We start from the raw sequence: 18,088 nt of genomic DNA, 5'->3' as shown, positions 1-18,088 counted from the left end.
AACATGTTAAGGCGTCAAGGTATTTGTGACGCTGTATGTACAGATGGGAACAGGAATGCTTTAACATGCCTTTTCATATTTTCTTACATGACTTCTTCACATTTTTTTCTCATATGTTCTCTGATACGCGTGCAATTTCATGTGTTAAGTGTTAAAGCGTTCCCTGTATGCACGTCTTCTTTCATTAAATAATATAGAGAGAAAAAGTATCTATTATATAATCTTATGGCAACTCTTCTTCAGAATATTGTACTGATACATGTCGCTGTGTTAATAGAAATGTGACAAAAAAATATTTTTACGGTAATGAGGAAAGTGTCCCTAAAAACTAATATATTTTTGTGGAAAAAATGATGCAGTTGTAGTTCACTTGTTAATATAAACAAGGGTGAAATACATACTGTATGATTGTACTAAGTTTGCAATGTTCAAATTTCGAAAATTCATAATTTAATTTTAAAGAACATATTGTACTTGAAAGAATAATATGGAAGGAAAGCAAAGTTAAAGAAACTGCATAGTCATTATTCTGATTAAAGTGTTATTTCACAATTCAGAATTGTAAAAATATTCTAGTGTAAAGAGTTGCTAATTTTGAGATGTGTTTTTTTCTATTTTTCTATTAACTCAGCGATAACAGAACTGAAATTTACATCAACATGATAGAATTGCATAACTAATAGCGAATTCGATTGTATACATTAGTGCACACTAATACATATTAAAGTTATCATGCACAAATTGACATAAAGATGTATATTTAATATAAATATAGGACCGGGTTAAATCACGAAATATTCACTAGATTTTATTGTTGAAATATATTATATATTCTATAATTCAAAATGAATATAAGTAACAAGGCTCAATAAATAAATAATGATATGGAAGAAGGGGTATGAGCCTAATTCGTTTAATTTAACAACGATGAATATTCTTTATAATAAATAAAATTTATACTTAAATTAGACTTGTGCACAATACACGACTTTAATATGTACTGCGGCAATTGAATTCACTATAATTCTTTAATGAAATATATTTGATCTAAATATAGATCAATGCAGCCATGATAACAACTCCCAAAAGTAAAGCGCCAAATTGTTTCAAAGACTCTTTTGTATTCGTTTCTTTTAACAAATCGGGCAGGATGGTCACTAAACCAATATGTATAAATCCTCCTGCGGTCAATGGTAATATCCAATTGGTTCTTTCCTCTGCAAAAAAAAACAGATATAAATTTATAAATTCTATTCGATAAAATAAATTCCATGTAATAGATAATAGATACTATTAATAAGATTATCTATGGCACAGAAATTTTGTTTCAAATTAAAAAAAATACAATGTTTGCAACATTAACATTTTTATCATTAAGCTAAAAAGTGTGCAATTATATTATTATTAGATTAATTTATTTTATTACATTATTTTTATCAAGTTTTTATAGACTTGCATTTCACAAATTTTTAAAGATATTTACCTAAACTACTAGAAAAGGAGACGGCTGCCAAAGCACCAACGATTCCACCGCTAGCTGTGATTAACTGCGCCCGCGCAGCATTCCATTTGCTAAATCCACTTCGTAATAAAATAGCGAAATCGCCAACCTCATGAGGTATTTCATGCACCAAAATAGTGAACGTACTGAGGACACCTACACGGAAGGAAATTAGGAACGATCCACCCACAGATAAACCGTGAGTAAAATTGTCAAGGAAGTTCATCAAAAGATTTAGGTATCCGGGAAAGGCTTTGGGATCGAAAAATTTGCGAAAGTCAAAGGTGAATTTTTTTGTCCATGCGGTTAAACAATTAACAATATTGCTTGGTGAGCGTACGCATGGAGAGTCAACATGTGAAATCGCTGATGTGAAGCCGTTAGTCTTCGCGAGTTTCTTCAAGCAGTTTTTCGCCTCGTCAACCAGCGGGCCGTCATTAGGACATTCGCTTGCTAATGCAGATTTCATAAAGTCAGCATCTTTAAAACCATTCTTTCGTAGATCTTTGATACCGTTCAGCATTTGAACAAACTCCACCTTATTAGATTGTTTCTCCAGAAATTGTACCTATCGCAGAATACATTCGATTGGACAACTATATAATATATTTTTTTGTTGTTTTTACTTGTAGAATAAGCTGGTAAAGTTTTGCAAAAAAAAAAACTGGAACATTCTATATTATAATATAATATATTGTATATACACAAATACTAATTTTAAATAATTATAATAGAACTTTTTTAATTGTATTACCTGGGTTGTATTTTTCAAACATTTTTTTAATAAACCATTTTTCTCAGTGCTCGTCATCGTGATACAATTATTATTATCCATTTCTTTTTCTTTATTTGTATCCTCGATCAGAATTTCATCAGTCTGTTGCTCTACTATGATTGGGGCTTCCTCGTTTACAGTAGCGATAAGTTTTTCAACGATTACGAAGAACAAAAAGGCGGACAATACCCACAAGCCAGCAGGTGTAGATGCGTGATTATCTTTAGCTGTAATTAAAATTAAAATAGATAAGTTGGATACAAATAAAAAGAATTCGAGAATAAGTCAAGTGTTACGATTTTGTAATCAGTTCATATGAAGATACACTATTTATTTAAATTTAATTGCGCACGTTCATAATATCAATAAATAAGCTTTATCCATATAGATACATAATTACATTGTTTTCTTAATGAATATTTAGTATTCATTTAAATTACAGAACTTGTCATAGTACTCTTTTCTATTGGTAACAAAGAAGTGAGAAATATAAAATGAAATCTAGAAAATCTGCAATTCAAATCGAACCATTTACACGGATATTACCAGTCCGCCGATCACCTCGAATTCCTAACGCGGTTTGGTCGGAAGGACATTTAATTTACGTGGACGCAACTGGCAATTCAGATCTGCAACTGATGCACAATAGAATTCGAAGCCGCCGCTTAAATTGTTCATAAAGCTCTCGGTGATGCCCTTCGAGACCGCAGCTGTACTCTGCTAACGTGCAGAACGTTGCAAAACGCATTCAGAGCATGTAATACGCGTGCGATATTACATAGAACGATCCAGCTGAACAGATTTCGCGATGACAAAAATATCAGGGCAAAAGTTCATTAACGTAGATCTGCGGACTACTTGATTTTTTCGATAACGTTTTCTCCTAATATTCGTTTTCTCATACCTTATATGTTCCGTTTTATTTGTTTGTTTATTAATTGCATAACTAAGTGTTTTAAATAATTAAAAATTAACCGAGTGTTTTAAAATTTTATACATAAATTTGTTTTACTTCTACTTATTATTCTTAAAACAATTCTATTCATCCGCGGCATATTGTAATCGTCTTCTCCTTATATCTTTTACGATAAGATCACTCTTATCAATAATATGTGATATACACATCACTGTATTATAATATCTTTTATGATACGTTAAAATTGTCTTACGAGATAAGATAGGTATATTTAGTTATATTGTTGCGCACAAGAACGAATACCAAGAATAAATTAAATTACCTCTTATTTGAAATTCATTTTCAAATGCTTCCGGTAAAAGATGTAGAAAGACATCGCCCAATAATGCGCCTACAGCAAAACTCAAAAGAATCTTCAAAGTGCCACCGTTTTCTGTAACGAAAAGAGTAAAATTAATATTTTATCACAAATGCGGATTTATTTTATACGCATGACAAATAAACAAATAGAATATTAAAAAGACAAATAGACATTAAAAAGATAAATAGACAAATAGAATATTAGAAAGAATTTTTTCGATCTCGAACAAATGTCAATTGACATTCTTTTTGTTCTCGGTGTGGTAAAAAAACGTATTTTAAAAATGCAGAAAAATAAGAGTGTTTAAACAAATACGATCGTCTCATTAATTAAGCGCTTAAAATAATTATATTTATTCAATTATAATCCCCATTTATTTTTCAATACACGTTCTTTGTAATTAATAGATAAAGATTTTTAACACGGCTTCAGGATTACATTAAAGAAAATTTTGAAACGCTCTTATGATATATTAATAAAGAAAAAAATATTATGACAAGAGGAATAAAATATTTGAGATACGTAAAAATACATCGATGATGAAAAATCATAAATCCTGTGACTAATCGTATCGTGCAGGCATGTATGGTAGACGAAGATAAGTCTGAAGTGAGTTTATCCGACAAAATGAAATATGAATATTGTGCTTCACGCTAAAAAAGAGTTGTTGATAGCTGCCAACCAAATGTTAATTAAATGTTCGGTTAATATAAATAAACATAATTTTAACTTTACAAATATTTAGTAAATATTACCATTGGTAATATTGTTTGATAATATTTAATATTTACTAAATATTTATAAAAGTTATGTTTAGTTACACTAATCATTTAATTAGCATTATCACTTGCGCGTTCGAAGCAACTGACCCATTCTGATATTACATACCTACGCATATTCATCTTATATTTAGATCGTATGTGAAAAATGTACAATGCCAAGAATTTTTTTCTTAAAAACTTATTACATAGAAATTACGATTTTAACTAACATTTTTATTTGTTGCTCACTTTGTTCCGCTAACTTAAAAACCGTGTAAATAGAGTAAAAAATAGTTAATATCTGTACAATATTAAACGAAAAACACGGTGGATCGTAAATTGTGTATGTAACATATAATGCACATTATATTAAGCGTTCGTGACTAACCCTGATGGAAAATTTATATCGCACGTATAGGTATAAATAATATGATATGTATGATAGTAATATGTTCAACGTAATTCGTAATCACTAAATACGATCATACTCTACTATAGTAAAGGTATGAAGAGACCATCTGATGATAACCACTGTGATATTAACGCGTGATTCATGGAGAAAAGAGAGGAAAAGGAATATAAATAATATGTAAGTAAACCTTGATCTCGTTTTGACACGACTAGGATTATATCAGCGCGCTTCTCTTGGCGAACTCGATCGTCGGTTACGGTTCTCGGACAATAAAACTTGTTGTGGAAAAAAATATAAGACGTTAAAAATAACGATTTTATTTTTATTGTGAAAACTTCAATACACACACTTATGCACACGCGCGCAATCAGGAACTATCCTCCTTCAACATAAAACATTAGTCGTTATGCAATTTATTTATGTCAAATATTAAATGTCGCGATTTGGTTCCTAAAAAATGTATTTTGGATCATTATAACTTGCAACGAGACATACATTAATGTGATGTCTCAAAGATTTTTGGTAGATTTGTGTATATATATATATATAGATACAGATTTATTCGTATCTAAAATAAACATTTTATAAAATTTCAACAATATTATTTCATAAATTGTGCCTCACTTTCATGAGTTGTGCGCGATGCACATATCGTTGTTATATCGTTCTAAGATTATAGTTTAGTCTTAGGAAATTGTATTTATGATACGTCAGTATCAATTCGATCGTGAAGAATACGATAAAGAAAAGCGGTTTCTCAACAGTCAGTCAGTTGTAAATTCGTATTGTCGACAAATCGACTATACTTATCCGATATCACGACCTATTTCTGATAGAGACGTATTACGTATTTGCAATTTAATACCTACATATCACACTATGTAGGTATTAAATTGCATTTTTTTAATTTAGAAAATTCAATTGATCTAATTAGTTTAATTGGAATAAGAGGCAGGATGATGTAAAAAGTGAATACGCAATTTGATAACGTTAGCAGATAAGATTGAATAATAAGAATATTTCGGATTCAACTTTTATAGTATAATTTTTAAATTCCATTATTAGAGAGAGAGAGAGAGAGAGAGAGAGAAGAGAAAGTTCTTGGTTAAAAGACTATAACTAAATGATTACTAAGAAAACTTTTACAACTTATTTTTCTGTAAACTTCCTTACTTTGATATTTTTATTCGTCAATTTAAAATATTCTTTATAATGTATTTTTGTATTTATTTCGTTAAATAATCTTTTGAAAAATTTAATTTAAAAAACGTGATAAATATATGTATATTAAATACACAAATCGAGAGGTTTCTAAATATTAAGTATCTTTATAAGCTTAGTCTTTTTGGTTAAATGTTCTTTTACCGAAATGAGCTTTGAGAGTTAGTCTTTTCTCATCTTTCGTGGAAAACATGGCTACAATGCGAGGCATGTGTGTTTCATTTCTACTTACAACGTATTTCAATTACAAACATGTATCGTGCATATAACTGACAACGTAACAGTGGCAGACGTTTTATCTTTCGCATTTGTTCTTTATGAGCAACTGCTTACAACTTATTATGAATAAACAGCACGTTTCTGTATTAAAACGTCATCGTACAAGACTAAAAAAAAAAGAAAAGAATGCAAATAACTGCATCTTGTTGCGCAATATACGGTAAATGTGTACAATATTACGGGGCATCTTTCTGGAATGCGTGCACGATATTACATAAAAATATCTTCATAAAAATCAGCATGACTCGCGTTATGACATGACTCACATGATGCGACTTGGACTTTCACTATATAAGAGATACGTATTTAACGTATAAATAATAACTAATAGACAGAATATTACTTGGATTAAGTGTCATAAAACTTTAAAAGAAATCAATGTTTTCAATAGAATTTACATTGTATTCATAATTGTCTCTAATGAAAGCATGCTGTTTGTTTACTTCTGTTCTTTGTTAATGTATGAATAACTATATGTACTTGAAAATTGATTGTGAAGGACATTTTACATGTTGCAATAATCGTACGCATTGCGAGAGTTGTTGGCACTTATTACCGTCACATTTCTTAGAAGCGTACATATAATTTATTTTTTTTAATATGTCAAGCTCTCAACGATATACTAAATTTATTCTTTCTTTATTTTTCAAATGTTATATATACAACCCTCTCTTATGCAAAAATATTAGGCACCTTTATTATTATAATGTATATTCGACATACATTCTTAGAATTTATTCTTTTATCAGTGATTCGTTGGATGGTATGTTTACACGTCTGTGAAGCTGGCCCCTCATTGTCAACATTTTGAAAAAATAAGCAGAGTTCTGGTTGCCCTCCGAAGAGTTCTAGAGTTCTCTATCAAATTTAGGAAGAGTTCTATAGATTAAAGCAGCGAAAACACTATTTGAAATTACGGGGGGGTCAAAAAGAAACAGGAATTATCATCAGAACTATTGTATCTAAAAATTAATTTTTCAAAAATTTTTCATTTTTTTTTTATTATTCGAAAATTTTTTTTACATATCAGGAACTCTAGGTAATCGCAAATTGAAGCTATTAAGCCGCTCAGAACTATTCCACCTCGAAATTCGATAAAAAGTTAGCACCCCATTTTTAAAAAATGTAAAAAAAATGTTTATTGAGCGGAACTCTTGTTATTAACTATAGGGAACTCTTCGTCTCGTCGAAAGGAAGTGGGAACTCTAATCAGAACTCCTGAGTACTATAATTGGGGTGCTAACTTAACATACCCAATAAGAAAACTGTTTGAAATGTTATAAACGTATTCTCATATTATCTTGTAAATCGTTGATAATCAAACTATTATTTTCTCTCTCTCTCTCTCTCTCTCTCCCCCCTCCACAAAATTCATATAAATTCTCTCTCTCTCTCTCTCTCTCTCTCTCTCTCTCTCTCTCTCTCTCTCTCTCTCTCCCCCCTCCACAAAATTCATATAACAATTCACCTTGTACGCAATTGCTACTGTATAAATTATGCAAATCTATTTTTTATATTAATAAATAAATTATGCTCTATTTTTTCGATCATATAAACTCGATATTTATGCATGTAGAGAGTTTCTGTAGTATTACACGGATGAGGCTTCGTGGTAATTGACTGATAAATAAATTATCATCCCATGGGACTGCAGAATAGGCGTGTGCAGAAATTCCAACATTCTTGAGAACGTATAATAATACTACGAAAGATCGTAGCAAGGAAGGCCGAAATGTACAGAACTGCGACAGCGAAAATCTTCTTTGTGTTTTTATCAGGTATTTTTATCAAAACAACGAGCGTATGATATATCTTATCAATGTATAATTTCTTTTTTATGAGGACATAACATAATGTTATTACTCTGACACTTAATTGACAAATTAAAAATTAATTATATAAAAATACGCGCGCGCAACTTAGGCTTTTTAATGTTTGTCAGATAAGAATCACAGTGTAAAACATTTAAATTTTTATCGGAGAAATAACTAATACTGACGTTTTCTACAATAAGCCATTACCTAAGTAGTTTGAAGCCATACGAAATCGATTAATCACAATCGAATGTCAGAGAAGTAATCGACTCTCTATGATTGTTTAATTTCTTAGATTTAAAACTTAATTAAACTTATTGTAGAAAGCCTATTAAAGTTGTAACACAGATAAAAATTTTATTTATGGTTATACATAACAAAGATATAAAATATTAAGTACTCATTATACATATAAATAATAAATGAAATTGAATTTCTTTGAGAAAACATTATTCGTCATTAATTATATTTTGCTTATTTTATCTATGGTTTGATATAGTGTGTAGTTGATAAAAATTCTAAAGTAGTACTCGGCACATCTTGAGAATATAGATATAACAATTGTACGATTACCATATATACGTGCGTGATTAGAATATGTCGCTACATTTTTCTTCTAAAGTTTTTTATATTTATTTTTTAAAAGAATAACATCCCATAATAATATTAACATATGTACTAAATAATATGCAAATTAATACAGAACTACTTATTGCATTCACTTCATTTGCATTATAAAATATTGAAAAACATTTAGTTACTTTTATATTGATAAATCGATTATAGTTATAGAAATTAAAGAACAATAAGAAAATGAGTGATTAAAACATTTGTGGTATATATTTGTGGTTTATACTTAAATTTTATAATTATTAGTAATTGTTGGAGTTTTATTTTCATATTATATACATATTTTAGTAGAACTCGAGTAGTACTAATTGGAACTGTTGCCAAAACTGATAATATTTGTCGTTTTTTTGGTACTTTAGAGGAGAAAGAGAAAGTGTCATGCCAGATTCTCGAAGTTAGCACGACATACTTTCATTTTTAATTTTTTAGTGTTACAAATACAGAACTTTTGTTTTATTTTTATAAGGAACTGTAGAACTATAAAAAGTGCTACTGAAATAGTTGTAATTTTTTTATATCGACAGAATGTCATGCTAGTTTCATAGATCCTACAATTAGCGATAAAATAGCTTCGTTATCTTATATCGATGAACATTTATTTATCATCAAATATCGATAATAAATACATTCGATTGTAAATTGTAAAAATTGAGATTAAATTCTTTAATCTCAATTTTGAGATTTCGATTAATTAAAACTTCCCAAAAGAATAAATTTAATATATGATAAAGTTAAGCTCCTGATTATATATAATCGACATATTGAAATTATGACGTCATAAACAAAAAAATGACACTTTAAAGTTGCTCGCATGCCATAAAAAAAGAAAATGTACAAGATAAAACAAAATAATGAGATCGTTAAAATACTTGCAAAAATAAATAGAAGCTATTCTTACCCCTCCTGACAGTAAATTATTCTAAAAGGCACGAGACGTAAAAATATTGGTTAAAGCCTATTACGTGTCTTTTACAGCTACTTACTAACTGTCAGAAAGGAGGATAAGGATAACTCTTGCTCATTTTAAAAGTATTTTAATGCGCTGTCGTTATTTTATTTTATCAAAATTCTTTTTATACAAATAGCATGCAAAAAACTTCAATAAATTATTGTTTGCTGACGTCACGATTCCAATGTGATCGTGTCAGGATCCTTAAAAGGATGAAAGTCGAAGCACAGGCTTTGGCATAACGCATGAGATACATATAAGAAAATCAACCAATCAAAGGCTTTCATACTGTGATTGGTTAATTCTCTTATGCCTTATGTATTATGCAATGTTATGCAAAAGTCTGTGCTGTGTGGCCTTAAGTTTTACTGTATCAGAAAGTTAAAATCAATTGTTTTAGCGAGAAATACGTAATGTTTGTCCCGCGATAGTAATGAAACTATTAAATCAGCGCAAATGTGACGAAGTATTTATCGATCAAAGTATCAAAAGTAGTTTAACGTACTATATTGACGATAACTTGATGAGCAAAGTTCACGGCAAAATCTATTAGGGTATATTTTCACACAAACTTGTATAGTCATTTAAACATATGCATGAAAAAGATTATCCAATCACATTTCTATCATATGGATGTACGTAAAATACGATTGGCTTAATGTGTACAAGTTGGTGTATATTTGATGTATTTTAAAAGATAAAATCCGTTCTGCAATCCGCACGTTTATTTAAAATAATTATAATCGCAGGGAAACGATATAAATAAAAAAAATTATTAAAAAATTTAATTAATTTTTTCTTTGAAATTACTATTCCTTTATCAGGATATTAGTATAATCGGAATGTTAAATTTTATCTTCATAATATCGATACAAAAGATAATTCACGATATCGAGAGATGAATCTTAATACATATAGCTTCTTGTCATTTTTTTTCATTGGATTGGTATCGCTCGGAAGATCAGTTAGATAAAAAACAAAAAAATATTTAAGTGTAAGATGATTAAAATACTATATTTATTTAAAACGGACTTAAAAAAACACGCTTCTTATCGTGACACGGACTTTTCCACAAATTTCTAACAATAAAAATTAAATTAACTACATATATTTGGAATATATATATAATTGCATATATATAAATATATATAAGAATAATATAAGATTTGCGATAACATTCATTTATCGCGCTTAAACTTGAAATTAATTTTAAATAATATTTTAACAGACAGCCACTATTAATATTGTATTTCAATTTTAATATTTTTTAATTAAATTAAAAATTGATTAATGTTTAATTTGTAGAGAAGTCTTTAACTTTTAATACGTTATCTAGAATCGATTTAAACAGATTTACATGTTTGCAAAAATTTGGTTTTAAGTTTGTTGAAATACTTATACGCTCTCTTCTTTCAAATGTAAAATTGGATGCAAACTTTACGAAATAGTTTTTGAAACGATGTGAAAGTCTGACGATGTTCCGGATTGGCGCGCGAATGAATCTTCGTCACCAGTACGCGATTTAATCGTTGATAGAAAAAGCTCGATGTCGTAATACGAGTTTTTTTATGTTCGTGTATTGGAGAAACGAGAGTAAATTCTCGCAACTTTCTACATTTGTACAAAACTTTATGTTGTTAAAGTTTGGCGATGTAACGCTGTTAATCTCACGCGTATAACTTGGAATTGCCGCATCGTTGATTTGGAAAATACGAGATAATAGAGAAAGTTATGATATGCTGTTCCGACGCGGACATAACTGCGGTATTATTCGCAAAATGAGAGAATAATCCGACATATCTGTGAAATTGAGAGAGAAATGTGAGAATCTCCGTAAAGTTAGTACTACACATTTAAAAAAATTTTTTAATTGAATTCTGATTTTAATTATAATCGAGTATAATCATATAAGTATACATCTTTATTTCGGATTTTCAGTATTTTGTTAGAAGTTCTGGATAATGCTACAAGAGTTTTTTTAACAAGTATGTATCTTTAACGTTTGACACGCTAAAACTCAAACTAAGAGTTTTTGCAATTTTCAATTGCGATTCCTTAATTTTATTGGCGTTAGAAACACATGTTTATCTAGCCAATTAAAATCACTCACTCTCAATAAATTCGCTATTATGTTGTACGATCAACTTGGGCGTCTCAGCGAATAATGGGAACAACTCATCGTCTCGATTATGAGAAAACAATGTGTCATTTATCTCCGCGAAGAGGAAAAACTAACGGATGCGAAACGGACATTTCGCGTTGTCGTATCGGCGTGCGTAATTCTCGTTCGAAAGTTAATTAAAGTTAGCGATAGTTAGATCGAGAACAGGATAGATTGTTACTATACTAGAATCGCACCCACAAATTCGTGAAATGCTACCGACACGAATGGAATTTTGGCGAGAATATCGGATGTATTTTCGTGAAACATTATTCAGATACCTACCTACTGGTCTTGTTGATAGATGCGATTCGACACGATGTAGAAGCTCGAAATTTTTTACGTCAATGTTGCTAGCATACATTTTTGTATAAACAGACTGTAGCTTTGAAAAGATGTTTTTCACTTTTCTAAAGCTATCGCGGAAGATGTAACGTAAATACATGTACGAAACAGTTTCCTCTTTTTTCCGTCCAACTGTAACAGTATAAAAGCTTTGTGCGATGGCTATTTTTCGGATTCACCTTCAACTGAGAGAAATTCTCTGAACGAATAACTGTATCAAAATATAGTAGTCCAAATTTTCAAACAAATATGTATAACTAAATTTCAAATTTACGACGTTACAACTTGAAGTACGTTATCGTATATTTACAGTATGCTTGCGTTGATTCATTATAATAAAATAATTTAAAGAACGAAAAAAATAAGTACATTCTTCTCGTGAAGAGTTTACAGACAAATACTAAAACGCGCAGTGCTCTGTTCAGTTCTGTCGCTTTATGTCATCAATGTAGCGTTCGTTTTTGTATAAGTTGTTGGAACTTTGAAATATTCGTCGCTTTTCTAAACATATTGCGGAAGGTTCTAAAAAGAGATATTAAAAACTGTATGCTATATTAAAATAATGTATACAAAATTATTTTTCGCTATTAATACAATATTATATGCTGGTATTCAAATCGTACAATAAACATTGTATGATAATTCATCGAACGGAATTAACTTATCGATTTTATACCACATGCTACGACTAATTTTATCAAGACGGGCGAGAGGAGTCGAAGTCTTTCGCAATGTCGTTGAACCTCACGACTGTTACTTATCAGAATGATAAACACAAATGAAGAGCGTTATATTCATCGAATTTCCCATTATTTCGCAAGTGAAAACGTTATATGCTTTGTTTTGTTGGCAGCTATCTGCAGATATCGTCGACAACAGACTTTCCGTTGCTTTGTGCATAATTAAAATTCAACACGTGGCGATACCGATCACTTTTAAACTAGTAGTTAAGTATGCATTCATTATTGAATATCTAATTGCGTGCAACAAAATTTGCTGCAAATGCACGTCTGTACATATATAAAGCCCATTTTTATGTTTTACTTGCAATGTTTCTTATGTGAACAAATTAAATAGCTTACAATTTTGTAATCAGAAGCTATTTCCTGTTTATGAGATAATGTCGCGATTAACTTATTTATCTTTTCCGACATTTTCCGTCATTCTACTTGCCAGCATGAAACAAGTATGTGATTAATAAATCAGAAAAGTCAACAAACAATGGTTCCAAAAAAAAAGACATGAGATAGATGCTTGTCATTTCACTCAAACTATCCATACTATGCTATAAAAAATTGGTATTATTTATAATTTAGTAGATACAGCAAGAGTAGTAGGCTTATCTGATCAAGAATTCCACATTGAAAACTTTTTTGGAATTTGTTATAAAAATGCTCTTGGAGAATGAATATCCGTTGGAATAAATCTTCAAAAACATTAATATCAGATTAAAAAGACTTTTCAATGAAGTGTTGCATTCGACTTCAGATAAGAATTTAGAGGTTAAGAGTGGTGGGAACGAGATAGAACGTAAAAGATATTTTATTTTATCTTATTTATAACATAATTAATAGTTACGTTTTTTTAAAGATCCAAGTAAAAATTGCGTATTTATTGACCTTTCTGATTTGTCAATTTTATTTTGTAATATCGAGCTAGAAGTTAATAATATTTAAGAGTATATGATGTCATATAATGAAATGTAACATACGTAGCCTTCACATATGTCTAATTAACGTGTTAAGCAGTATGTTTGCGAAAAGAACTCTATTTGAATGCGTTTACTTATACATTGACATAATGAATATTAAAAAAATGAAATTTCGCCTGTATTTTGTAAACAATGTATTTAAAGCCCCATTCTATTTTTAATTGCGTTTATAAAGCTCGTTGTTCGATAAGGAAAACTTCAATAATCGGTCCGATTTTGCAACTCGTTTTTATTATAATAGAATAGTTACATTGATAAATAACTACTTTCTACAATGCGAAGATAAGAAAAAAAAATCGAGTTTAATAACGGATTTATTATTACAATAAAGAAATCAATTATAATATATAGACGAACAATAATTTAATTTATTCCCTCTTGTTTCTTTGATGTCTAATCCATTATTAAGTTTCGTTAATTCTATAAATTATCTTATTGTAATATTATTAGTTTCATAAACAGAAACGACTGCAATATTTTGAACGCAAAGCTACAAGGATTTGATTGCTAAATTATATACGCTAAATTATATTATGCTTTATTTGAAGTTATTTATCCTCAATATCACAGAGGTCATTAGACGTGTTAATAATAACATTTCAGTTTTAGTGTTAGTTTGAAATATGAAAATACTAGAAGGTATGAAAAACTATTAATATTTGTCATTTCAGATTTTGAAAAGAAGACAACAAACTAAGAATAGAAACCGGTCAAAGTTAGATTAAAATCCAATTTATTCTGAAAGCGTTACAGAACAATGCGATAAGAAATTTGGAAATTTCTCTGTTCTGCAAGATTTTCAAAGCCAAGCTAATTAAATTTCACAATTTCAACCACAAATTTATCGCGTGGGATAGCATGAACTATATATGAATCAAAGGCTAACACTTTTTATCCAGATTATCCCGTGTTATTAACAAGTACGTATTATCACATAATTATTGATCTACAATGCTCGGAAAAATAAGAACGATATCACTAAACACGTGCCATCCTATTCCGACTGTATAAATAAGCGAGAACCACTGCAACGATCGTTTGTGCGTGCAGCGCATTGTGTGTATAATTCTTCAGCTTTATTGGGTGTAATATTATTCAATTTCATTGTGTATAGCGTTACTCGGTTTTTGACCCTACCAATTTTATCAAAAAAAGAAATTGAGACGAAAAATTAATATCTATATCGAGAATTTTTGAACTTACACATTATTTTGTATATGTACAAAGCAATTCATTGATACAACCACAGACGTAATAGATAACAGGCACAAACTGTGCCGTTTCACTCTTAGCATCGTTTTCGTTAGGAAAAATTGAATCATATCTCAATATCTCTCTTCAACTCGATATTTTAGAGAAAAGGAAAGCGGTTCAATCTATCTCATTCTTTCTAAACCGGTAGTGACAACCTCATAGGAATGTGTAGCCTACTCTTGTATTTATGAGTAGGACGAGTTTCGTTCTATCAGGAAAAACAAGTGTTAGATATTGATGTTGTGAAGTTTGTGTATATTGATAAGTATCTTAATAAAAAAAGTACTACCTATCTACATCCGAACACCTCGTGTATGTACAGGCAATTACACATTTTACACGAAATCATTAAGTTTGTAGCCATATAATTCAACTCTTCAAGTTTTCCACGAAAACAGCTCACCGACTAAAATCCTTATTTTTTTTTCCATTACATCCGATATTCGATAAATTTCTTACGATATACGAAATATTAATCTCTGCGCCACTAAAATAAATATATTAAGACTTCTTAAAATTTAGTTTTGCCATGGATAATAAAGTCGGAATAGCATATTAAGAATTATTATGCATTTATTTAAAATTGAAATGCAAAGCAAGAGAAATCGCAATTAAGACAAATCTACTAAAATTTTATTAAAAAATAAAAACTTCACTTGGCTACAGCCAGAAAATTAAACTTAATATTCATTTCTTCATTTCGTTATACACATTCAAGAATAATTATTTAAATGGAAGAGATATGAAATTCTACAAACAAGCCAACAGAGCCTTATTCGATCAAAGTGGATCTTGATACTTGATAATATTTTGTATAAATCCGATAAAGATCCGAGGATCTCTTCGTCCTATAGGTAATCAACAGACCTGAAAAATTTGTCAGACGACAAAAAATGCACAAATAAAACAGCAGTCTACGGCTGGCATCAGACTACACATTGGAGAACGAGATTGAAAGATCGATGTTTGACCAATCAAAACAAAAGGAGCCAAAATTCCTCTGTCTTCATTGGTGCAATTTTAATCCAAATTTTACTAATCTTTTTTGTATCGAAGAAGACCGAAATATTTACGTAAATTTAAATTTGTTGTACAATGACATTATAATAAATTATTATTTGCGCATTTATATCTGTATTGGCTCATTAAAATTATCATTTCCCAATTACCTGTTATGAAAATTTGAGCCTTTAACCATTCGATATTATTTCAATCTGCAATACATACAGTCTGATAGGCCTTCTACAATAAGCCATAAGTCATAAATCAGAAGTAAGAAATTGACTAAAAATTGACGACTGGTCCATTTCTAGCTTATATAACTTATGGCTTATTGTAGAAGGCCCATGATTCCGGCTTAAGACAATAAGTTGCAGAAAAGAAAACTAACCGCCAGTTTTCAAATCCACACCGTCCTGGATAGGGATGAGCCATAGGGGGAAGATACCCGTGAGGCCGACCATGGTGCTGCCCAGCAGGGAGAATATCCACGGATTGTACGAGAAATATCCCACGATCTCGTGCCAAGGCAACCATTCGTCGATGCCACCAAGGATCGACGGATATTCCGCGTCCGTACAGTTGTGAGTGCACAACGCGTACGACGCCATGGCGGCCATATTTGTTGTCGTATTCTGTCAAAATGCTCGACGTTCCTTGGAAGAGCTCGTGCCAGAATAACGTCAATAATAATAATAAACGTCGGATGTCAACGCCTAGCCCGGACGGAAATAGCTTCTCGTGATGAAAGCGCGCACGTGGACGACGTCAGACAGACGATGAACCGAAGGACGATCTCTCCAAGTGGTTACCAGGAGATAACCTCCTCGTTCACCGAAGGAACACCTTTCGCCTCGAGGAAGACGATGTTATCGTCGCGTCGATGACGCATCAAATTATAAAGCCTACAGGTCCGCGATGACAAGTGGAAGAGCATTCGTCAGAGTCGTGTTTTTGTTTTTTTTTTTCTCTCTCTCTCTCTCTTCTTCAAACCCTCGTCGTCTTCAGAATTGTTCTAACTACTGTTGGTTCCACACCGCTCATCTGCTGGCTGAACGGGAATCTCGTCGTAGATGAATCGACGTTAAGACAACGACCGCCGAGCGACCGACTAGCCTACACTGAGGACTGAGCACGGACGCTTCGAATCAGGACGTCGCCGCTGCCTGCCGCCTCGATGGTTCTTTCCGGTCCGTCGTTATTTCATACCGTCGTGCCGAGCCGCGGACAAAAGCACCGCCGACGCCGTGGCGATTAAACGCACGATCGCGATCTCGGAGACGCGCGTCGCGTCCCCCGCACTCGGCCGCTTCCGTGCCTCGATTAGGCTCGCTTCTGCTGCGCGTTTATTAACACGACAGAACACCACTGCGTGATTGTAGTGTGTACTATGACACCCTACGTCTGACTTACGTCGAACAACTGACGCGCGTTGCGCCGTAGACGGCCCCTTTTATAGCCTGCTAAAGCGAGAGAGAACAACGGTCAACGGTGTCGGTTAGATACACACTTATACTATGAGAGCGGAGTAACGGAGAGGGCGATACGGTCGAGCGAGAGAGAAAGAGAGAACGGTGGAGGTGGGGGGGAAAGGGAGGGAGGGAGGGGAGGGAGAAGGAGAAAGAGCGAGGAGGATGCGCGGTGGAAGATGCGAATTGCGTGGAACGTTCGTTCGAGCTCGATAGAGGCGCTGCTTTTCGAACGAAGACGCATTCGATCTTTTTCATCCTTCAATCACAACCTTCAAGTTTCTCCGATGTCGAACTAATATAAATGCAGCTCGATCTTTTGTCTCCTCCTCCAAGTCGTACTCAGAAACAGGAAGATCGAGTGTGTACAGTACACACAGCAGAAAAATATTCTATTATTGTACTAATCGTAAGAAATTAATGAGATCACACAATTTATTTCTTTTATCTTTAACAAACAACATTTTCTTGATAATAATTTTTGAGTATACTTGTTACAAATTTGAGAGAAAAACTCATTAAAAGGTCCT

General features: G+C 31.6%; 1 protein-coding gene across 1 annotated transcript; it reads right to left on the bottom strand.

The window, feature by feature from the left end:
• Positions 1-994: 994 nt before the first annotated feature.
• On the bottom strand, positions 995-17,499 carry Zip99C (Zinc transporter Zip99C). The gene is made up of 5 exons (XM_018537027.1): positions 16,481-17,499; positions 3,515-3,625; positions 2,256-2,503; positions 1,484-2,069; positions 995-1,217 (listed from the first exon to the last, which is right to left on the bottom strand). Exons 1-5 carry the CDS (start codon positions 16,707-16,709, stop codon positions 1,048-1,050), a joined length of 1,344 nt encoding a protein of 447 aa, XP_018392529.1. The 5' UTR covers positions 16,710-17,499; the 3' UTR covers positions 995-1,047.
• Between the last annotated feature and the right edge of the window lie 589 nt (positions 17,500-18,088).

The sequence above is a fragment of the Cyphomyrmex costatus genome, unplaced genomic scaffold, assembly GCF_001594065.2.
Source record: "Cyphomyrmex costatus isolate MS0001 unplaced genomic scaffold, Ccosl1.0 scaffold164, whole genome shotgun sequence".
Taxonomy (NCBI): Eukaryota; Metazoa; Arthropoda; class Insecta; order Hymenoptera; family Formicidae; genus Cyphomyrmex; species Cyphomyrmex costatus.
This window is presented reverse-complemented; position numbering and strand designations above follow the sequence as displayed.